At 42.7% G+C, this 18,399-nt stretch overlaps 1 protein-coding gene across 12 annotated transcripts in view; it reads right to left on the bottom strand.

Moving 5' to 3' along the window:
• Window positions 1–18,399, bottom strand: part of LOC122624609 (potassium voltage-gated channel protein Shaker) — a 112,702-nt gene that overhangs the window by 25,458 nt on the left and 68,845 nt on the right. Inside the window, exons 1-2 of one of the 12 annotated variants that reach the window (XM_043804263.1) lie at window positions 12,736–13,274; window positions 11,042–11,897 (exon numbers count right to left, since the gene is read on the bottom strand). The exons of the other annotated variants lie outside the window; for them this stretch is intronic. Coding sequence (XP_043660198.1) covers window positions 11,042–11,052 — 11 coding nt within the window. The 5' untranslated portion in view covers window positions 11,053–11,897; window positions 12,736–13,274. Of the gene's footprint in view, window positions 1–11,041; window positions 11,898–12,735; window positions 13,275–18,399 lie in introns of those variants that run through there. 12 annotated transcript variants of the gene reach the window in all.

Here is an 18,399-nt window from a genome sequence, read left to right as displayed (position 1 = left end):
GCAACTTTTTGGCGTTGCATGGCAGGTTGCCGTTGCCGTTGCCTGCTGCCTGCTTTCTGGCGCCGTGCCGTGGCATTTAATTAAGCGTGTAAGTGCACTGGCCCACCCTCAAAAACCCATAGCCTTGTCCTCATCCTCATCCTCATGCCCATCGTTATCCACCACCCACATCAGTTATCCCCTCCAGTCGACTGAAATAATGGCGGGCGCCTGGCCGTACAAATTGTTTGTCGGCATAAATCTTTTCCGGTTGCAACTCCATCTTGGCACAGCGGCCGCTTAATCATATTTATGGTCGCACATGTGGTCAGCAAAATAATGGCATTATAAATTCGTAATCATAGCATATTTGTACACGATAAAATAAAGCAATTTGCGGGTCCGAGAACCAGATCCACGCCTATTTGTAACTTGAGGCATTTTACACCACTTGAGTAGGGCTCTTAAAAGCGCAACTGATGAAATACCATCGCATTATTAATAAATACTTTTTTTTAATAGTATCTACTAGATTTACGAACACTTAAGTGCGGCGATTGAGAAGCGCGGAGGAGGGCTCTATTAAAGTTTTTAAGTTTACTTTATTCAGTTACTTGAATTCTGCAAGCTGTTCTATAAAGTAGTACGATACCCGCATAACTGACGTATAAATAATTCACATCGTAGGCGTTGGTACTCGATTAAGGTGCTCTATATTTTCGTAATGATATACCTATAATGATGCACCTTTAATTGGCATATTGTTCGGTGTGACGTCAGCAGCTGTTGCAAGCCGCAAAAAAAAAAAAGAGTGCAAGGTGGAAATGACCGGTTCAAACGAACCAAAATGTCAACAAACAATTTAGGCCCAGTTGAGCTGGGCTTCTGTTCTTGGCCAACTTTATACTTTATACCATTTAAGCCATCTCTCCGCCCATGTATGGTGCACGGTACATGGAAGCAAATTTCTTGTTTATCTACTATATGCAAATGTCGGTTGGGAAATTTATGCATACGTTTACGCTCCGTCTCTGTCTCTATCGCTAACTCTCTCTCTTCCACTCGCTGTTTGCCTCCGTCTCTGTTGCACTTGATGGCGTGTATATAGGTCAGCGGCACGGCCTGATGCGGCTGTGACGTCATTGTCGCCTCTTTTCTAGATGCCGCCGTTGTCGATGAGTCGGTGTTCTGCTGCAGCGACCTATTTACAAGATACATATGTATCCACAAGTCGCTACGTGCATCGAGTTGATTCGAGTAGAGTCGAGTCGAGTCGATTGAAGTCGAGTCTCACCCACTTCCGCATCGTGCTGCGGGTGGATTGCATAAGTCGAAAAGCTGCAACTGCAACTGCACCTGCCACTAAAACGGAAACGAAAACGGCGCTGGCTGAAGTTCAATGCAAAGTCGCAAAATCGAAGTGGAACTTCGTCCTGGGGATCGTGGGCCCCCCACTACTATGTATGTGTGAGTATCGTGGTATCTGGCATGTGCATGGAGTGTGAGGTTGTGTGTGTGAGTGTTGGTTGGTGCCAGTTTCTCTTTGTCCGGTCAAGGCAACGTCAGCCTCAGTCCTTAGACCTCCCAAGACCCCGAGAACCGACAACCGACAAACGAGAACCAACAGCCGACAACCGACAACCGAGAGACCCAACCTCCAGTTCTCCTTTTTTGTGGACTATTTTTAGAAGCGTCAACAACGGCATGCTGAAATTTATGAATTAATGCGATGGCGAAAGGAAATTTAAGGCATGCACACGCACGCACACACACACACGCACACACACACACGCCGAAGGAGCCTTGAACTGGGGGAGTGCACTTGCACCCAGTCGGTCCTCATTGTGGATTTGCTTATGCATGCCGCACATTCCAGCTGCGCATCTGCAAGTTAATCAAGCATTGGGACCGCATCTGCGGATTATTTTCGCCACTTAAGAAGCGCAGAGGAGAGCCCTGCCCCTAATGGGGAAATTAAATGAGCTGAATACATTAGGCTTGGCCATCATCTGCTTTGAGTATAAGGATAATGGCTTATCACACACTCTCCATCACTTAAGTACGCTCATTGAGAATCGCCCAGAGCGAAACTGTAAAGCCACATATCTCTACTAATTCATTAAAATAATGGAAACATTTGAAAATTGATTTTATTATATTCCGCCAAACTAACACCTTGAGAATCGCCGAGACGACCTATATTCACTTATAACGCACTATTTTAAGATGACGAAAACATTGGATTATTTTATCAAATTTCCGCCACTTAAGTACACACCTTGAGAATCGCCGAGAACGGCTGTCCTTCTTAGAAAAAGTATCAGACGACCTATACACATATAACGCACTATTTTAAGATGTAAAAAAACATTTGATTATTTTATCAAATTTCCGCCACTTAAGTACACACCTTGAGAATCGCCGAGAACGGCGCTCTTTAATAGATAAAGTATCAGACCACTCATACACATATAACGCACTATTTTAGGATGTACGAAAACATTAAATTATATTATGAAATTTCCGCCACTTAAGTACACACCTTGAGAATCGCCGAGAACGGCGCTCTTTAATAGATAAAGTATCAGACCACTCATACACATATAACGCACTATTTTAAGATGTACGAAAACATTTAATTATTTTATTAAATTTCAGACACTTAAGTACACACCTTGAGAATCGCCGAGAACGGCGCTCTTTAATAGATAAAGTATTAGACCACTCATACACACATAACGCACTATTTTAAGATGACGAAAACATTTAATTATTTTATGAAATTTCCGCCACTTAAGTACACACCTTGAGAATCGCCGAGAACGGCGCTCTTTAATAGATAAAGTATCAGACCACTCATACACATATAACGCACTATTTTAAGATGTACGAAAACAATTAATTATTTTATGAAATTTTCGCCACTTAAGTACACACCTTGAGAATCGCCGAGAACGGCGCTCTTTAATAGATAAAGTATCAGACCACTCATACACATATAACGCACTATTTTAAAATGTACGAAAACATTTGATTATTTTATTAAATTTCCGCCACTTAAGTACACACCTTGAGAATCGCCGAGAACGGCGCTCTTTCTTAAAGAAAGTATCAGACGACCTATATCCACTTATAACGCACTATTTTAAGATGGCGAAGTTATTTTATTACCCCTTTCATTATAATTGATAATGCAATGCCCGCCTACATAGCCCGCAAGTTTTGCTATAAACACAAAGCCAGATATTGGCATTGTTCAAGCGCGACTTTGTGTGCGGCCCACGGCCGAATCGATTCCCCAATGGGAAATAGCATTGATAAAGCTGATTTGCCCCCCCTCGCTGCCCCCGCTGGGGCACAGGACATGGGCGTACGTGGAGAGGGGGAGGGGCTGGGGATCGGACGAGGGAAGCGTGTCAACATGATTCAATCAACGCCGTCAAACGAGAGGCGCCGCAGGCTGTGCAAGGTGAATGCGAATGCGAATGGGAAACTCGATTCCATGTTGACGTCACAAACGGCATTCGACTGACAAAGTTTTGAAACTGAATATGAATAAATGAAACTGCACGTGGCAAAAAGATCTCAATCAAGATTGGCAATCGTATATTATACAGAAACTTTAAATCAGTTCAAAATCTTTAAACAATCAAATTCCCCGAATTTTTATATAATAAAGATATATCTTCTAGTATTATTATAATCGTAGTATTTTCTTGAAATAAATGATATTAATAAACACATACTTTTGCACTTTATTCTGCAATTGCATATTCTTGCAATCGTTGTGCACTGTGTAAACACTTCCCCTGTTTTTTTTTTGTGTCCAGAACTGCATTGCATTTCACCAATTTGCCTTGGAAATACACCTGCCGTGCGGACTGGCACCCGGACTTTTATTTGCAGCCGGATCCGGATCCGGGGCCATCAATCGCCAGACGGGGGATCGGGAATCACGGCCGCCGCAGCGTTGAATTATGCAAATCCCTGGCTGAGAGATTCACGGACGGATAGCTGGACGGCTGTTGGATAGTCCGACGGACGGGGAGATGGACGGAGAGACGGACGGAGGGACGCACGGAGAGATGGACGGAGGGACGGCCGGACGGACGGACTAACCAACTAGTGACTAGCAACTGGCCTGCCCTTTTGTGACCTTGGGCACAATTGCGTGCACAATTTGTGTGGGCCGTTGGTATGCTATTCGTGATTTACCTCTTTTCAGCATACTCGTATAGGGTATACATATGTCAAGGGAAATTGAGAGTTTTGCGATGATATGTGAAATAACTTCAGAATTTGATTTAAAGTCACAACAGAATGCGTTTGTGTTCTTGTTAAAATGTTAAAAGCTTGGCAAAGTATGCAAGGGAAAATCATGAAAAGATATTTGATGGCAACATTGTGAGATCGCAAGATAGAGGGTATGTAGAAGTTGTAAACATATCTTTGGCACTTTGCTTTCTCGCTTTTCATTTCCATTCTCATTTTCCGTTTCCGTTTGGGTTTTTTTTTTATTTTTTATTTTTGGCAACCATTCTCAGGTTCTACTCGTGTGCAGCGACATGCAAGCCGTTCCTCGGCTACCAACAACAAGCGGAGTGGGTGGAGAAAGTGGGCGGGGGATTGGGGGCGGGCAAGTGGGAGTGGCAGTGGCAGTGGCAGGAGAAGTGGGCGAAAGCTTGTTGCCTGTCGCCTTCTGTTTTCTGCTTTGTGTTTTGTGTTTTCGGTGCTGTTTGCATTTACCAATGCACGTGTGGCCAGCAAAGAATGAATGAAAGGGGCTGTGTGTTGAAAATGGAGAAGGCGTTGGGGAAAATTACGGAGAATGGGGGTCCTGGGTCCTGGCGGGGCGCAAAAAAATGCTGGAAAAGTGTGCACGTCAGGCATTTTAAACATGTTCCGCTATTTGAAACTTTCCGTCGTTTATTATTCGAAAAAGGCAGGCTTAGCTTAAACAAAAGTAACAATGGAACGGGCGAGGGTTGCAGGATACAAAAAAAAGGACAGGAAACGAACTTGTTAAGCGCGCAATTTAAAAGCGAAGCGAACTTCTCCAAAGGTGAAACTTTTCAAATGTCTCAAGTGCGTCAAAGGCGCAAGAGTTAGCAGAGTGGACGCAGAGGGTGGTTGCCACGGGTGTAAAAGGGGTGAAGGGGGTGAAAAGCGGGTGGAGAAGGACCTGCAGAATGGACACTTGACTACGGAGAGATAGCTGGAGATCGAGGACCCTTAGCCGGGGCTCTCAGAAGTGCAATCAGTTCATGGTCCTTCAGCAGGCATAAGACAATCAAAGGGCTCGGCGGAATATTTATTAATCGATATTCTGTGCTTTTCGAATGGCAAAAATCTTATTGAAAAAGGTAAATTTCCAGAAGTGTAATTAAGCAGTTTAATTATAAGCTGGTAAGGTGGTCAAGTTGCGCCATAATGAATCTTCAAATCAATTAAAAGTCTAGTTTGGTTAAGATGTTACAAATACCAACAGTTTAAAATTCTGGTAAATGGGAACTAGTTATAGATGAAAAACCTACCGGTAATTGTGATATTTAATGATTACAAAAGGTAATATTTGATGTATGTGGAATGAATTGCAGTTGCAGTATTGGTAGTTTAATCTCTATTGATTTACAGAAATCCATTAACTAAATGCGGTTGCAGAAAGGTAATTAGATGAAGTGTTACATATTTATATGATCTTAGTTAGATAGTAAATGAATGGCTAGCAATTCAATTTCCATTCATTGCAATCTTATCAGGGAGATCATTAGGACACAAAGTTATACAAAGATGGTAATCGATTCACACAAGTGAATTCAAAGGCTTTGCAGAATAGAGGAGGAGTAGTTAACCCACAAGCTTTACTTCCCCTTTCCAGCAGCCCCGCAATTCGAGATAGCTTCCAATCGTCTTGGCCACAATCAAAAGTAATCCCCATTCAATTTGTTAAGCCCTCAAAACCGTTTAATACGGATCAAACACCTCCACCACCCCCCCCTTCACATCCTGCGCATTGTGTGGTTTTAATTTTAATGCACCGCACAATCTGAAACTGAGGTGGGGTTTTTTGGTATTTCGGTTTTTCAGTTGGCGAAAGTCAAGCGAGTGAAAGCGACATAAAGCGAAAATGGCGAGATGCATGCATGTGTGTGTTTGCAGGCACTGGGGGGAAGGAGAGGGGGGGAGGAAGGTCTTTATAGCACACCCACACACACACTCCTCCCCCATTGTTGGCTGTGTTCGGTGTCCATTGTTCGGTGGCTCTACTGCTTTGTTGTTCGTTGTTTGCTGCTGACGTTGACGGCGCTTGTCGCCTTGTCGCTGCCAGCAACAACTACAACTGCCACTACTACCAACACTATTGCCAGCAAAAACAGCAGCAACAGCACCCAGAACAATAACAACAACAACAACAGCAGCAGCAGTCGGGATCAAAAGTCAAGAACAATGACAGCAAATAGCAAGCGGCAAGCAGCCAGCAGCGGGCAAAAGTCAAGTTGCAAGTTGAAATGTGCGGCAATTGTTTGCTTGGGTAAAAGGCAAAGTGAAAGTGTAAGCCTCGTCAATCAGCAACAACAAGAGCAGCAAGGAGCAGACTGATGTGTAAGGACACTGGCCAAAATATGTTGTACATCTCGTCAATTCTGAGAGATACGATAAACTGCTTGAGGTCAATGATCAGAAATTGTAAAATATATGCATTTATATGATGCGAGTATACATGCAATATATTTTGAGAGATGTCTAGAAAATAAACGATTTATTTGATGTAACATTTGGAATTTGCTTTTTCTCTCTGCAGGATACAAGAAAGCACTTGGTGTCAGCGGATTTAGTGTCTTGAATTGCTTTCGCCAGCGTCGGGCATCAATTTACCAATTTAGCCAGATGCATTGGATTCGCTCTTCATTTGTTCTTGAACTTCTGCGCGGGGAAAATGCTTTCGCCACACAAAGGAAAAGGAAAACCAAAGAGACGGAGGAGGAGCAAGGGCGAAAGGGAGCCACGAGGACACAGCACATCGTTATCGATGTCAAACTCATGTCAATTCACTGAGACGATTACAGGATATCATCAAAGGATATTGTTATGTCTCAATCGGCTGAGAAGGCAGCGGCGCTTGAATGACTGAATGAATGACTGAGGGACTAAAGGACTAAAGGACTGAATGAGAAAGTGAGTGAGTGTGTGGTGAGGGCTACGGTCTGGGGCCATTGGAATGTTAATGATATTGATGCTGTGCCACTTTGGTGTTTGCGTTTGGGCAGCTGTCAATGTCACATTGCGCATACGCCGCATTGACCCACCCATCATTTGGCATCGCAGTGTGTGTGTGTGTGTGTGTGTGTGAGTGTTATGTCCGCATGTGGGGGTGTCTGTTTGTGTTTCTGTCTGTTTGTGCATCTCCATCTCCATCTGCATTCACATTCACATTTACATTCACTCTGCTGCGGCTGGCGCTTCATCATTTGTCATTCATCATCATTCATCGCAAAGGGATGCACGCCCCAAGGTATGCAATGAATTTCGTGACCAGCGGTTGACATATTGCGTCTCTTCTACATTTCAATTTCGCAGGCTAAGTGGCATTCCTTGGTTTTATTTTCCTAGTTTTTATGGCATTGTTCTTTACTTATAAAATGCAATCAAGAAAATAAGTAACCTTTGGTTCTTAAACGAAAAGTAGGATCACTTTGTTTGATCTTTAAAAACTCAGCCTAACTAGTTGGATATTGTGAATATCATTTGACTAGAAAATGTAAGAAATAGTTTATAAGGATTACAACCATGTCTTTCACCATGCTCATAGATCTAAAGTACAAGCAAAGATGGAGGCAGTTTTTCGCAGTTGCCCCGATTGTTTGCTCAAGATAAACGCTATGGTTGGTAGCTGGGTAAGCAGATCGTTCAAGGACCTTACCTATCGCAGAGAAGAGGGGGCGAGGCGTTGGATAGGTTTTCACCGCTCAACGGCTGCTCCTGGCGCGGTCGCAGGACCGGTGTGAGGCCCCATCGCTCGATGAAATCGATGCGGGAAATGGTTGAGGACGAGCAAGTGGTGCGAATCGCTAATTGCGCCAATGCTCAGGCTTCTCGGATGGCGTATCCTGGCCGCGCCCTCGACGACCTCGTCCTGCGGCTGCTCCACTTTACGGTAATCCACTTGCGATGCTGGTGGTACTGGTGATGGTGGTGATGGTGGTGGTGATAGTGGTGGTGGTGGTGGTGGTGCTGCTGCTGCTGCTGGTGCTACCGCTGATGCTGATGCTTCTAGTCCGGAGCACCTTCTGTTATTTGGCGAGCTCCTTGGCTTTGGGCTCCTCCGTGCAGCTGCTTCTGGCCATTAAGATTGCCTTGGCTCCTATTTCGGCTAGCATTTGGCAATGGCTTGGAAGTCCTTTGGGTTTTCCTCCTTCAGTTCGGCGCTAGTTGAAGACGAGTCTGCGATTTTGTTGTTGTTCAATTAATGTGTCGATTGTATGTATGTGTATTTGTATTAAAGTTGCTTGTTTGGCTTGGCTTTTAGAATTGTTTTTCCTTTGGCAATTGGGCAATGCACTTTCCACTTTGTTGTTGACATTGCTTTCGGCGTTGTTTGTCACATTTATTTTCAGCTGCAGTTTGATATTTATTTATTTATGTTAGCTTTTTGTTTCACCATTTATTTTTCCACCCAAACAAAATATATATAGAAGGAAGCACACACACACACACATGCACGAAATCGTTTCATTTGAACCGGAAACAGCAAGTGAAAATTGCAATTTCCGCTTTTGGAAAGCACTCATACAAGTTTTAGCTTGTTTTGAATTTATTGGGTAAAAATAGGCTGGCAGCAAATGGCCTGCAAGATGTCCTTTACCTATTGATTTTTTGGAGCCCAGATTTTTCACAATTTATTTATGGGCCGCATTTAAAGCGTTTTCATTCAGCCCGTTTTCTCTTTTCTACCTTTTTTTGTTTGGAATAATTGCAATTGATTGCGAATGGAGAGCAATCTGCTGTTTGTTGTTTTTGGCGCGACTTTTCGATTGAGAACAACAACCTTGAACCTTTCGGTTCGGCAGAGAGAAATTGGGCAGCAGAATTGATGGGGGAGGTAAAACAGGTGAAGTCGAGACACACACACAGCCGTACATGCACGCACTCACACACAAACACATACGTATTCACGAATGTAAATGGCCCACGCCTTAACTTATTTTCGGAGGTGTTTTATTTTAGCTTACTTCACACTCACACACACACACACACACAACAGAAAAACAACTTTTGCACGGGGCTGCACACACATATGCATATACATATGTATATGTTTATGATATTTTTAGAATAAAGTAAAGAAGATTTATTCTTTGATTTGCCCTAGGCCTTCTTTTCAGCATTTTTTTAAGCAAATGAGGGAAAGGGAGCGGGTTTATCCCGCTAGTCGCTCTTTGCTTTGCGCCTTTCGCTTGGTTTCCAGTTCGAGGGCCAGCAGAACAAACAACTTGAAGAGCGCGCAAAAACGTGGCCCGCCACAAGGTGGGAAATGGAACGGCGAAGCGGAGTGTGGAGTGGAACGACTGGCAGTGGAACGGCGGTGGAACGGCGGCAATGGCACGCACCGAAACGGACAGCGAGGCGAAAAGGACGAAAGGCGACGAATGTTGGGCCATAAGTGGCAAGCGAGAAATTGAAGCGTGTAAGCGCTTAACTGGCGATGTAATGACACCGACGCACACACATACACACACACACTCGCACACACACTTATGCTCTCTTGCGCGCACACACACGCACGTGTGGCGTGTGTGTATAACAAAATAACACCAATACGAGGGCAAAGCTCGTGAGTCATTGTAAGGAGAGAGAGAAAGGAAGGGGCGAGGGACGGAGAGTGAGAGCGCGAAGGATGTTGAGGCGAAAAGGGAAATTCTAAGGCCCTGCACAATGGGAAACTTGTTGGCGGATTTATGCAACCCATACACACGCACAAATCAAGAGAGCGAGCGAGCGAGCGAGAGAGAGAGAGGGAGAGAGTGCGTGTCCTGGCTGCGTTTGCCGTTTGTCCGCTGTGTTGTCTCGTTTATTGGCGTTTCCTGCTTCGCCCGCTGCTTCGCTGGCTTCGCAGCCTAGCGTATTGTGCGCTTTTCCATTATCTTTGCCGTTATTATCAGACAGCTCCGCTACACCTATCTCCCTCTCTCTCTCCCTCTTTCAGAAGTGTTAAGCAGCTGTCCGTTTTTATTTTTTTTGCTATTGCGTCTGCGTGTTTGCCGTATATACATAGATACACCAGTGTATGTGTGAGGGTCCTTTGGGGCCGGGAATTTTGCTAGGCCGGGAAAAAGTGAACCGGGTCCCCATTGCCTGCCCTCTTTCATCTCTTCGCATCTCTCACGATTTTCGTTTCCTTTGGCTTTTCTATTTTTTCGGTGTGCGCAGTAAATACTTAACCCCCTCCCACAACACACACACAAAAAAAAACGTAAAGAAAGGTAGAGCAAGAGAGAGGGGGCGCGAGAGAGAGAGAGAAGGTGAGAGGGAGAGGGAGAGCTGGCCAGAAAGAGACATCAACTCACGCCTCTGTTGTTGCCTTTGTCTTGTCACGCATTTTGTGGAACTGAACTCAACGCAACTCCAGTTAACTTCACTTCACTTCAGTTCACTTCACTTTACTTTACTTTACTTTACTTTTCCCTAGTTGGCCAAACTAAACTGAACTTTTGAGGACTGAAGACATTATGGAAGAAGTTGCACGAGCACCAATACCCTCGTTAGTTCAACTTTCAGACCTAGTAGCACACATATTTCATATAACTATACCAGTGAACAAATAATAAATTAATAATAATATTAAATAATAAAATTAAGTTGAATTGAAACAAACCAAAACATAACAAACAACAAAAAGCTTTCTAGAACAAGTTGATAGTTTAAAAGACAGTATATTTGTATTTGCATCAGGGCTAAACAAATTAATGAAAAAATTAGAAAATACAGTAAACAGAAAGTAAGGAAATGTAACAAAACTGATCATAATACTAATAAACATAACAGACTAAAATAAAATACATACGACTCGTCCATTGCTGAAACGACTGCCACAACTAAGATGAATTTTTGTTTAAATTTCCAATTCCGTTTCGTTTTTAGATTTAGGCCTAGTTATTCAGGTATTCAAGTGCTTTATTGTTCACCTGTCACCTGCTAATTGATTGATGGGTCTACCTGCATTGTGCTGACACCTCACCGCACACCTCCGCTCTAATCACATTCCCCATTTTGTGTGTGTTTTCCATTTACCCGGCATTCACTGCACAAAACTCGCTGTCATCGATGTGTTTTAATCAATTTTGATTAGCTATCCGTGTACCTTCGTGAGCTGTGTGTATTTTTGGCAACAGTTTGAAGTTCACACGTTGCCAATCTCGGTGTAAACCAAAAGCGAAATCAGAATAGGGACCCACCATCTACCATCTGGCTCATCCATCAATTTCGACTGTCTGTGTGAGCGTTTTTGGCGTTTTGGCGTTTTGGCAGCCTCGAAAGGTCAACATCGGTGGCATGCAGAGCATTTAGCATCCAGCATCTGCTGTGTGCCACGAAATTGAGCACTTGCCAAAAGTTTTGGGGCAAATTGCAGCCAGGTGAGAGGCCGCATGGATAAAGGATGAATTAAGGACTCAATCTGGGGCAGATTTGTGGTTAGCGTGCAATTTTTACGGCTCGTTGGCCAGCAAAAAAAAACAGAAAAAAATAAATCATCCGCACTGTTGTCTCCAGTGAATACTCGTATAGCGCATATAACGCATACGCCACGTGGACAGTTTGAAGAATTCAATCGCTGCTCTAAATGAAATTCTTGAAGCTTTGCCGTAGATTACATTCGATTCCAAGGGGACTTCATGATTGGTTAGCTGCTGTCCCTGCTTCTTTAAATGAAAAATCCCACTTCAAGTTGAAACACCAGGGCGTATGAGTGATGCGAACAGCAAGAGGAAATATTAGTTCAATGCAAAGTTTAGGATTTTATTGTTTGCATAAAATGCGAATATACAAATAAAATATCAAGCTTGTGTTGCATTCAACTGTATCAAGTATTTATTTATAAAGGAATTTAGGCGACTTTCAAGCATGATAATCAATTTAACACGGTATATTAAGAAATGTGGAGCCTGCAAGGTATTTTGAAATACGGCAAGATTTAATAAAAAATAGCTCATACGCCCTGTGCGACTGAGATAAAATTATAAAACTCAGAATTTAATTAAAAAAAATAATAATAAATTGCAAATAGCTAAGAAAACAAATGCCAATGCTTTAAGGATATTTACGTATACGCCTGATTTTCTCCTTTCTGCCTCAGTTTCTTTGGGCATTTCCCTGTGTGAGTATGTGTGTGTGTGTGTGTGAAGATGGAGACAAAGCGAAAAGAGAGGAATGCTGGGGCAAAGGCAGAGGGACAAGCACACACACACACATACACTGCAGCAGCAGCAGCAGCAGCAAATTGCCTTTGGAACGTCCTTAAGAAGGATATACCTCAAAAATATTGCTTACAGCGGAATTGCTGCTGATGCTCGCTGTTGTTGTTGCTGTTCAGGTAGGCTGCTGTACAAACAACAACAACAACAACAATTGAGCCCTCTATTTCTCTTTCTCTCGCTCTCTCTCTCTCTCCGTCTCTCCTTTGCTCCTTCTCTCTGTGATTCTTTCTTGCTTAGCAATATGTTATTTGTACACACCACCCCACCCACCACCGCCTTTCACCTTTCTTCTCGCACTACTTTCTCTTTGGCGGCCACTTGTTTAATGATATTTTTTAAGTGCTTATTGGTTTCATTTGCATTTTTTTGCTTCAATTTTATTTATATATTTTTATTTATATATGTATTTATTTCTTTGGTTATTTTTGCTAGCTAAAATTGTGTTGTCTATCGCTTGTTCGATTTGCTGCCGAATTGAATGGCATGTCAGCGGAATTTCAGCGATGCTAAATATTGCAGAATCCGCACTGCAGACACAGTAGATTTAATTTTTTATTTTGTTTTTACACTCTGCTCTAATTTTGTTGTTTTTGTTTGATATGTCAAGGTTAAGCACACGCACGCAGTCCCATGGATTTATGTATCTTTATCCCTCGGTTTTAATCTCTCCATTTGCCGCACTTTTTTTCCATCTTCCTTGCGATTCGTCTTTTACTCACACACAGTAGAAAAAAAATTGGATATCTTAAAAAAAAGTGTAAAAAAAATGCAATTTATTTGCTTTCAAGTAGATTTTTACACGTTCGGTATTAGCTGGTTGTTGTAAAAGTGCTTTCTGACTTTTTCTCGGCTCTTCTTTTTTATTTTTCAAATTTTATTTTTGTTGCCCGCGGCCGTTTCTAGTTCGTCTTTGGCTTTGTGTCCTGCCCCGCCCCCTTTCGCGGCGCCCGCCCCCTTGTTGATGCACTGCCACTGGAACGCCACGAATCGGCAATGGAACACACACACACACACACTTCCGCGCACTTTTCCCAGTTTTAGTTTTAGTTTCAGTTTCAGTTTCGATTTCGGTTCGGGATTCGCTTATGGTTTCGATTTCGATTTCGATTCGGATTCTCATTCGCATTCAGATATCGGTTATACTGCATCCTCGTCGGCATCTGCCGTCGGCTGCTGACTGCCAGAGACTGACTCTCGGCAGAGTGTACTGGGCCAGCCACTCGGCGTTCCACTCGCTCCGCTCGTTCCGCTCCCCGCCGTTCCGCTGGCCGGCGTTCCTCTCAGGTGGCGTTCCATTCTCAGGCGTTCCTCTGACCGGAGGTCCTCCCAACCACCCAGCCACCCAACCATCCGCTTAACACGCCTCCGTTTGCGCCCACGGATGGGACAGCTGCTCCGCCGCTGGAAGCTGGAAGCTGTCAGCTGGGCTTCCAGGCTGGGAATCGTGCCGAGGAGCGAGCTTGAGCTTCGCCAGATTCTCAATGAATAAAGCTCACGGGCCAAAGGACTTGGCGGTCCACCCGCTGACAGCTGTCAAAATCGAAGTGCGTTTAGTTTTGCTCTGTCACTTCAACTTTTGTATTTTAAGTATGCTTGTTTTGAAAAAATTAAATTGTTATTTTATTCGCCTTTCTCTTTAGCTTTCAATTTCATTTGTAGATTTTATTGTGCCAGTTATCAAACATTATCATTTGCCAGAGCATTTATCTGGTTTTTGTTGAATATCATATTTATAGGTTGTGATTGGTGTATTTTTTATATAAAACAAATTTATAATATAATTGCGTCCTACAACAAATTGTTGAATCATTATAAACCTGTTGATTATATCATCAACTAAAAAAGTGATGTTCCCAAATAGAATTTGCAACAATTATTTTAACTAGAATGTGGTTTTAAGAATGTGATTTAGCTCATATTTTTTTTGTGTTATTTTACTTTTCAGTAAAGAGAATAAAACTAAAACGTTTTAGGCTGTAGAAAACCTAGAAGGTATTTATTTGATATATTTTGGGTTTACTAAACTGAATGGTTTATAATAAAGAATATTTGAATAGCACTTTTCAACAGGTTAGTTTGTGGTACATCCGTTTTCAGTGTCGGCTATTTATTTATTTAGCTAGCATTCACTTTTTGATAACCACATTAATTGCTGGCGGAATGCAGCGGAAACGGAACACGGTCAACTGTCACTTTGCCAGCTGTCAACGAAGTGAGCTTTTCGCCTGGAAGCCGGAAGCTGTGCGTCTGCGGTCAATCCGCTTTCCAGCCGAAAGCTCGACGCACAGAGGGCGCCACCAAAAGCTCCCACTGCGGATGCTGGGCGCGCACTTGAAAACGCGAAGATCCCATACGCAGGTGATTGAATCGGAAAAGCTGGCTTTGGCGACTCGGCGAATTGGCGGGTTGTTGGGTTGTTGGGTTGGTGGGTTAATGGGTCGTTGGGTCATGTCATCCGCATCGATTGCAATCGTCGCAGTTCACCGCCCCCGTGTGACGTCAGTGCTGGGCTGGCCTGACGTCCGCGTATCCTTGACAGAGAGCAGCAAGGCTGAATTTCGCACTCCCACCCACAATGCCCTTCGAACGACCACCTAATGGGATTAATCCGGCACATGCGACTCCGGCCAGCCGGAATGATAAACAACGCAAATTGAATTCATATTTCGTGCACAAAATCAATTAGTCAGGTCCATTGGCCATTGGGTACTAACGCACTATATATACTATTTATGTATAAACAAATATTTATGCATAAAAAATACTTTGCAAGTAGCGAGAACTTCAGTGGAAAATTGAATGAAATCGTTATATGAAGGTATATTATTTTCAAATTTAACAATACATTTTTACGCAAATTTATGGATGCTTTTTAATTTGAAAAATATTACACAAAATCAAGTGAACTATGTAAATCCGATGTAAGGTAAATTTAATTGCAACTGACGCATAAAGAGGTATAAATTAATTCCAGTGGAGAAGTCGGAAGTTTCCAGGCAATCATAAGCATTTTACATACGTTCGTGTGTTATTTATTATTTATTGCGAAACTCGCCACTTTTTCAAGGAACGACAAAATAATTGGCAGTTCAATCGTAAAATAATTGAGTTGTAGTTGCATGTCAACGTGGGTGTACGTAATTTAATATTTATTGAGATATATTGCCGATGTCAAATTGAAAATATCACATTTGCAATTTAAACATTTCCAGATTGTATATAAATCTATAGTATTTCACTTACTATTAGCCAATTATTTACCAAGACCTAACAGTGCCAAGTAAATAATCAGCAATTGCAATTGCGGGACTCACAAAATGCGGTCAATTTTTGTGGCCTTAACAAGTACATAAAATGCTTCGTTATAACCATAACCAGAATGATTTTGGCCAACCAGATGCGCAGAAGTGTACAACACTTCCCTTTTGGCAGTTGTGTGTGCAATCTGCATTGTTCCACTGGCAATTAATCAAGCTAAAATATTCATTATGAAGTTGTGCATTTTGTAGCCGTCGCTCTCGATCGATTAGAAGCGTGCTGAAAAGCCGGCCACAGGATATATATGTATACCACTTTGGTATAATAAATCGAACGCTGGAAATGTGGTTGCGGAAAACACGTATTACATCAATTAGCCAGCTGACTAATTTTTGGCAACTATGTTGGCCTCCAAGCGAAAAACAATAACAAAAGCGCCCAAAGTGACGCTAATGCGTTTCTGCATTTCTGCGAACGAATTCCCATAGAAAACTGGCCATTGCCATAATGCTATAATGTCGTGGCTTCGTCCTGCCTGCACTTAACCGATTTCAAAATTCCAAATCGAAAGCTAAAACCATAACCAAAACCAAAAGGCCGAAGCTGAAGTCAAAGGCTGTGGGAGCCATAAAATTTTTAGTGCCATGTTATACATTGTAGCCCATCGGCCTGCTTTTCCGGCTTTTCCCCCTCGTTTTGCGCGGATTTTCCCAGCGCCGTGGCGCTGCACTTTTTCCTGGCTTATTCTATACGTTTTTTTCAGTTTTTTTTAGTTTTTTTCAGTTTTTCTTTTTGTTTTTGTTCATGGGTGTTCAGCTCCCTTGTTAAGCTGCTAGCCAAATTTATGGCCAGCGAGGGGTCGGGCGGTGCGGGGTGGGGAAAAACGCGGAAAATGCATATTTTCCTAGGGGCTGGCCATGGAGCCATGGATTCGGTGGTGAGCCTGCCTAACGAAGATAACAATAAAGGCGGTGACTAGGATATATCTGCGGTAAGCAGGCGACCAGTTATTCCAACTAGGATGTGCCACAAATTAGGCGATCTAATGTTGAATTTTAATCTATTTTACAGATTTTTAATACCTACAAATATAACATTTTTAGAGCTTTAAGTCAATAAATTTAAGTCAAATTCGGTAGTCGCTAAATTAAACAAAATACTAAAGTATATAAATGTACGAAATATCTAGGGTATGTCACAGATTAGAAGACCTCATGCCAAATGCAAAAGTTTCAAACGTTTTCATGCATAAAATGCGGAAATTAGACAATATAATTTGAGTTTGCGATTCCTTTGGCATGGTTAAAAATGAGGCAAAAAAAAAATGTTTAAGATCCCCTTGAATAGTAGCCACTTTTAGCACTATGGCATCATTTTTGCCACCCGCATTTTTAATGAGATTTATGAGATGCCAGGCAGATAGAAGAGTGGTGAAAAAAAGAGCTAAAATATCTTTTGGATGAAAGGGCTGCCGCTGGAATTTCATATTCCAGAGCGGCGAGAGGCGAGTGGGGAGAGGCGATTGGTTCAATTACACGGGACACAGGACCTCGACGAGGACAATTCAGCAACAATGCAACCTCAAACGTCAATGGATGAGGAGCGAGCGTGGAAAATGTGGCCCGCAGCTTTTGGCCAACATTCCGGCTTCAGTTCGTCCTGCTTTTCCCGTACGTATACGTACTTTTCGTCCTGGAAAACCCGAGGCAGCTGCATAAAATATGCGACCAGGGGGATGAGCATGGAAAATATACATATTTTCGAGCAAAGCGCCGCAACAAGGAATAAAATACGAAAAGAAAAAAGAAGGAAACGAGACAAATGCTGGAGCCATCGATGGGTGGAAAACTGCGGGAAAATCGCTGGTAAGCGACGGGGCTGAGTTTTATACCACCGAAAACTTGTGCAGCGCAGCAAAACAACCTGCAAAATTTATAGCGCAGCCTTTGAGCGAGTTGCAAGTTGCAAGGATGTGCAAAAAGGACATGCACGTGGATGAGGACATTGAGGCGAAGGCGGAAAGGGGGGCGTCATCTTGGCGCCATAACTAGCGACCAGTTGGGCATTTTTCCGTATGTGTGTATGTGTGTGTGTGTGTGTGTGTGTGATGCTGATGAGCAGAAGTCTACACTGAGAAAAGTTCCAACCACCGCGAAGTAAAGAAGTTTAGAATTGAAAGTCGGAAGTTATTGGCTTTTGAAGTATAACTGGGTTATGATGCATATTTTCTTCTAAGAAAAAGATCTACTTTTCACTAAATAAATTATAATTGTTTAAGGCTTATAATATTTACTTAATTCATTTGAAAGTGACATTATTTGATTACCCACATAATCAGAATTTTTGCCGTGTGTACTGCATCTTTTTGCCGCCCAAATTGCTTGCCACTTCCGGCTTGCCTCGCTCTCTCTCTCTCTCTTTCTCCCTCTCTCTCTGACTCTGCAGTTCTCACCCACGCACACACACTTACCGCACACACACACACATACGGAAAAGAGAGTGTGAAATATGGCCAGACACTTGAGAGTTGGCCTTCGATTTTTCATAACAATTGCATATTTATTTGGGCATTCGGCGCCCGAAAATCCCACATTTTGCCAACGATTATGCAAGTGACTTCTCGCTCTTGGCCAAGTTTGTAAAAATAAGACATAAATTAGGAAATGGAAATGGAAAGGGATTTCAGCTG

Source organism: Drosophila teissieri, chromosome X (assembly GCF_016746235.2).
Source record: "Drosophila teissieri strain GT53w chromosome X, Prin_Dtei_1.1, whole genome shotgun sequence".
Taxonomy (NCBI): domain Eukaryota; kingdom Metazoa; phylum Arthropoda; class Insecta; order Diptera; family Drosophilidae; genus Drosophila; species Drosophila teissieri.
Note: the sequence above shows the minus strand (reverse complement) of the source record. Positions and strands in the feature narration are given on the sequence as shown.